Source organism: Salmo trutta, unplaced genomic scaffold (genome assembly GCF_901001165.1).
Source record: "Salmo trutta unplaced genomic scaffold, fSalTru1.1, whole genome shotgun sequence".
In the NCBI taxonomy this organism is placed as follows: Eukaryota; Metazoa; Chordata; class Actinopteri; order Salmoniformes; family Salmonidae; genus Salmo; species Salmo trutta.
The window spans coordinates 44,069-50,068 of NW_021822971.1; the positions used below are offsets into that span (position 1 = coordinate 44,069).

The 6,000-nt window shown below is 40.4% G+C and overlaps 1 protein-coding gene across 1 annotated transcript in view; it reads right to left on the reverse strand.

Annotated features, from left to right (window-relative positions):
* Positions 1–5,670, reverse strand: part of LOC115187821 (low affinity immunoglobulin gamma Fc region receptor II-like) — a gene marked incomplete at its 3' end in the record, with an annotated part of 31,561 nt that extends 25,891 nt beyond the window's left edge. The window contains exons 1-9 of the mRNA XM_029746864.1: positions 5,508–5,670; positions 5,132–5,355; positions 4,753–5,031; positions 4,393–4,641; positions 3,703–3,819; positions 3,555–3,579; positions 3,374–3,471; positions 2,689–2,769; positions 2,531–2,593 (exon numbers count right to left, since the gene is read on the reverse strand). Coding sequence (XP_029602724.1) covers positions 2,531–2,593; positions 2,689–2,769; positions 3,374–3,471; positions 3,555–3,579; positions 3,703–3,819; positions 4,393–4,641; positions 4,753–5,031; positions 5,132–5,240 — 1,021 coding nt within the window. The remainder of the gene's footprint in view (positions 1–2,530; positions 2,594–2,688; positions 2,770–3,373; positions 3,472–3,554; positions 3,580–3,702; positions 3,820–4,392; positions 4,642–4,752; positions 5,032–5,131; positions 5,356–5,507) is intronic.
* Positions 5,671–6,000: the final 330 nt, after the last annotated feature.

Here is a 6,000-nt window from a genome sequence, read left to right on the forward strand (position 1 = left end):
TTGGGAGTTTTATGATTAACCTTAAGAAACTGTGCAAGAAAGAATAATTGTTTCAATGCTTTTACGGTTTCCTCCCTATTAATGAGACATATTTGAGATATATTGTGTTTTCATGTTACCTTGTGTATTTTTTTTTTTTCAAGAGGACCACAATGGGGATACGTTTTTTAACCTGTTTGTGTCATCCTCGTTGCGGTTTTATTGTGTTTAAAATGTTCAAATAAATAAAAATAGTTACAAAACTTACCATAGTGGAGGTTGGAGAGTAGGAGAAGTAGTATTCCCTGTTTGGAGAAGCAGGAGAAGGGACCATCAGACATCTCTTTAAGGCGTTGACTGTTTCCTCTGGCTGTATGTCCTTATCTATCACTGTCACTGATAGCTAGCGGTTGACTAACCAAAACACACAGAGAAGAAAGAGGAGAAGGAGCAGAGACTTCCTTTTGATGAGGGCTGCTGTTCTATATACAATTCCTGAATGTTAGCTGAAAAGGAAGTCACATTCTATAGTTGCTCTCTGAAAATAACCCTTCACACTCGTTAGACAATGAGACGTGTGTGGGTTTGGGGTCTGTCACTCTGTTGATCAGTCTGATGGTGGTGGTTTAGGAGCATGTGTTTCCTAGCTGCTGCTGGTTGTGTGGTTAATGGTCATGGTGTTTCACAGATACCGGTAGCTTTGTTACTTTATGAGCAGAACACTCAAAGTTGCAGAGAAAGAGAAAGTAGGGAGATTGAGAGAGAGACAGAGACAGAGAGAAAGAAGGACAAAGAGCGAGGGGGGAGAGAGTGTGTGGGGGGGGTTAGAGAGAGAGAGAGTGAGAGCAAACTGTCATAACAGTGTCTGTGCAGTTTCATCTTGGCTTCATATGCCTGCAGAAGTGTTTGCATGACTTCTTTTGCATGCTCATAGGTCAGTGTGACTGAGGGACATGAAACACCTGACAACTTTTTCGGAAGGTGGTTTGTCCCAGGTTACTGACAGAGGCCCCCCTTCTACGTTTAAGGTAACATCTTGTGGTGATGTCACTTCCTGTGACTGTTTCTCAGGAGCAGTGACAATGACCTGGCTGGCTGCCGGCTGTCTGTCTGACCACATAGACATAAACACATAGACACAGAAACCCCATAACTGGAACAGTGACCTTCCAGACCATGCAGGGACACTCAAAAAAGCAGTCAGTCATACATCACTAATTTCATTATTCGTCGTGACCTGTCTGTAGGATGAGGAGGCAATATGGGAGAATTGGTAGTCATTCATACGTAGGTTACTAGATCCTCAGAACTCCTGCATAGTATATGACATCATAAAACTGAGAAGAACTGTTCTTTTCAGGCACACTCTTCCCCAAAAAGTCATTCTGAAAATCTCAGTGGGGCTTCAGCTGATGGGGTACGACATTTGAACTTTGCTCTTGGGGCATTTACATTTACATTTACGTCATTTAGCAGACACTCTTATCCAGAGCAACTTACAAATTTTATGTTATATTCTTCAAGACTCAATGGGTAGATATAATTAAGTCCAAAAATGGATGCAGAAATACCAGATCGCCCTTTAACTCACACATTGTGGAGCCTGAGATCTATACTAGGCTGAAAGAAGTTTTGATCAAATTAGGTTGTATGGAAAAGTTGATGACGATGACAATATCCATTTACTGTAAGAAAGCACTCATGCCATCCGGTGGATAAAAAATGGTTTATTAAAGAAGCACAATGCAAAGATATTGTAAAAGTACAGGCCGTTAGAAGAAAACGTGAATAATACTTTTTGGGAAATTCATATACAAATATGTTATTCTATCATCTGAATAAATCAACAATAAAACTCAATAGAAAGCAGATACAATTGCTGTAGCTGCAGATAATATGCATCATCATTGCACCATATAGTAAAAAAAGAGAAGCTTTTACAGTGAAACACTGTAAAACCATGCTTAAATACAATAAAATAAGAACTCCTTAATGTACAAGGTGTTATTGCGTATGTGTTTGTGCATGTGTGTGTTTGCTTGTGTGTGTTGAGCGTACAAAATCCATGTTCCGGGTTCCTTCTGCTCCTCTGATGGTCTGTCCTTCCATCCTTCCATCCCTCCAACCCTCTTTCCCTCCACCCTTCCATCCCTCCATCCCTCCATCCCTCAAGTATCTGCAACATATCACCACACAAAGTTGTTTAGGACATGCAGTCAAAGAGACATACTTTAAATAGATACATTATACTTTGATATCAGAGCATTAGTTCCATATTAGTATCATATTAAGTATTAATAGCATATGGCTATTAGTCTAACCTGGGGCTGTACCTGGCTTCACTTGAGAATAGACTGAATCTGCCTCAGATGGGGTTGCTGTTACTTTAAGGTCAACCTCAGCATAGGTCACATCAACAGGTCCAGTTGCTGCTGAAAATGTACATTTCCAGTCAACAAATTAAGGAATTAGCTTATTCTGCATCTTTTTTGAAACTCCAAAAACACACATTTAGATTTCACTGACTGCCAACCTGTAGAATGGGTTTCACCTGTGGTCTTCCCTGTCTTGACCTCAGAATAGACTGGATTTTCTTTTGGATCAGCTGTCATTTCTTAGGAGGAGAGAATTTGTACGTTTTTATCAAATTTGATGAGGAAAAAAACACCGGCACAATTTGTATTCGTTTATGTGATAGTTGAGAATTACTTTTCTTTTTCTTGTCCAACTTTTTGAGTTGAATCTGGGCGTACATCACATCACTTGATCCAGCAGTAGCAGCACCAGCATCTGCAATATACAGGTAATACACTAATATCTCTACTTAATGTTAGTATGCTAGTAATATTAAACATATGAAGAACAACAGCAACAACAACTCTATACTGTTTTCATGCTAAATTTAACATACAGGTAGCCTAGTGGTTAGTAACCAAAAGGTTGCTGGGCCAGTAACCCAAAGGATGCTGGATCGAAACCTTGAGTAGACAAGGTAAAAATCTGCCGTTCTGCAACTGAGCAAAGCAGTTAACCCACTGTTCCCCAGGCGCCGAAGACATGGATGTCGATTAAGGCAGCCCAACCGCACCTCTCTGAAACGGAGGGGTTAGGTTAAATGCGGAAGACACATTTCATTTGAAGGCATTCAGTTGTACAACTGACTAGGTATCCCCCTTTCCCTTTCCCAGTACCATTGTCAGAGGGAGTGATTGTATCATAGATGTTAGCGCCACCTGTTGGTCAAAGAAGAGAGAGAAAGATTAATAGGTTGGTTTTCCTCAGCTTGATAAGGGACATAGAGTACAGTAACATGTATGTAAAGTGAATGGTGAAGAGTCAGTATGTGAAGTTACAGAGAGGGGAGAGTGACAGTGGTCTGGGATGAGAGACTGACCATGCTGCAGATTATTATACCCAGCATCAGGAGCCTGGCCCTGGGTAGATCCTTGGTCCTGTTGGGGGTCCAGGTTGTTCCTCTGGGGCTGGTGGGGCCTACAGGGAGAGAGATACTCATGAAACACAGATTATATTTGACTGTATGATAAGCAACGTAGTTGAATGACAGGTGTACTCACCAGAGTATTCTGTTGCAACAGGAACCTGTAATGAGAAATGTATAATATTAAACTGTATCAAGTCGTTAATGTTTTAAACTTTTGTAATTAGACGTCTTTCTCCTAAACATGAACCAAAAAGTTGAATGAGAATTGATAAAAGTCTCACCTTCGGCTTTTTTATATCGACACAGCAGTACCAGGAGAATGGCCAGTAGAACACCAGCAACAACCAGGCCCACAACCACTCCTACTAGGACAAATGTAGAGGGTCCAGGAGTTACACCTGGAGAGAGAACAGCAAATCACTATCAGGTTCTGAGGTAGTTGTAGAAAATAAATAAAGTAGTGGACAAAGTGAACATATATTTGACAACTGACTTGAGATCAGATGACCAGCCTGAGCTTGCAACTCCAAACCTACAGAATGCTTTTTAACACTACAAATGACTGATAACCACAGATATTACCCTCATGCATTGTGTTCCACCACCCGCCAACCCCTCTTTTTACACTACTGCTACTCTCTGTTCATCATATATGCATAGTCACTTTAACCATACCTACATGTACATACTACCTCAATAAGCCTGACTAACCGGTGTCTGTATATAGCCTTGCAACTCTTACTTTCAAATGTCTTTTTACTGTTGTTTTATTTCTTTACTTACCTACACACACACATACACACACACACACACACACACACATACCTTTTTTCGCACTATTGGTTAAAGCCTAGAAGTAAGCATTTCACTGTAAGGTCTACTACACCTGTTGAATTCGGCGCACGTGACAAATAAACTTTGATTTGATTTGATATTTTGAAAAGGTCATGTGACCCTGAACGTTTTCTCACCTCTCACTGTCACCCAGCTCTCTGGTGACTCTCCTTCATTAGATTTACACTTATAGAAGCCTTCATCTGACTTGGATACTGCAGGGATGGTCATCTCTCCTGTGGTCTCATTCCTGATGAGTACTCCATCTTTGTAGAAATCAACCTTGGGGTTCGAGTTTGTTTCCTGATATCTATTTGAACAGCTCAGAGTCACAGAGTCTCCCTCAGTTACGGGATAGGCAGGGCTCTCCAAGATCAGAGGGCCAACTGTGTAACATAACATATCAATAAAACTGTAAATCTGGAGTGCAGAATTGGACATCATTGTCATACATTGTAATGTAAAAAAGGTTAATGAATGTTGTACAACAGACGTACCATCCACTGTGATGTTGACAGCATTACTGTACTCTCCTGATCCAGACTCACACCAGTACACTCCACTGTCCTTTTTACGTGTGGACCTGATGGTACATGTGTACCCTGCTATTGATCCCCAGTTAGAGACACACTCTGACTCCACTGCTTTCTCTCTGTATCTCTTCAGCCTCCATCCAGTAGAGTGCCTCTTCTCCTCACAGCTTAGTGAGAGAGACTTTGATGTAAAGTGTTGAGTTCTGTTAGGTCTTATTTTGAGAGACACTGAAGGTTGCGGATCTGAAACAAAGAGTGACATAGTCAAAGGTATACAGTAGTTATATATACACATGATGGTGATTTAAATATGATTAAATGCAGTTTCAATGCAGTTAGTTACCTCCTGACCAGAAAAACTGAGGTTCACTGTAGAATGTGTCATAGACTGGGTCTCCTCTCCTCTCCCATAGACTGGGTCTCCTCTCCTCTCTACATATTCCTTGCGCCATTTGTATTCCCAGTCAGTGACTTCTCCCCTCTGTATGTTACATCTGAGAGTGACAGACTCTCCACTGAATACCTGGGAGGATGTGGGGTATATGGTCATAACAGCCTTTGCCCTTCCTGCACAAAATATAACCAGCATGATACAATTGTTTTTTTGCGACACTCAAAACACAAAATATGTCTTGTCAAAAGAAGCTTTAAAAATTACAAATAAAACATTTGATGAAGCATTAAGAGATGGAGGCTTGATCAAGTGTTCAAATATTTACCATCATCTTCAGAGTGTCCAGAGTAGATGTGTGTACTCAGCACTACAACAAAGAAAGTCACATTGCTCCAATATTAGCTTGAAATAAATAACACCACGCCATATGCATGTTACTGATTACCAAATCCATCCTGTGCTTTATTTTAAAGGTGCAATCTATGATTTCTACACACATTTTTTAACTTTTAAATTAATCTTAGGCATTTCTTCTCGAAGAGTATAAATGTTAATTCCCTCAAAACTGTCTTATCCCACCATATACCAAAATATATGGTTATTTTATGACAATTATTATAAACAATGTAGATTAATGAATTTCCTTAGCCCCATCCCTCAGCCATATACAACAAAAAGTGTCAGGGTGGCCATTTTGTGGGAGTTTGAATTACGGACTGCAGCTTTAAATGGCCGCTGACTTCCTATGTTCTGCACACAGAGAGTGTACAGAGACCAAAAACACCAAAACACCACTCGTTAATCTCTTAACACAGTTT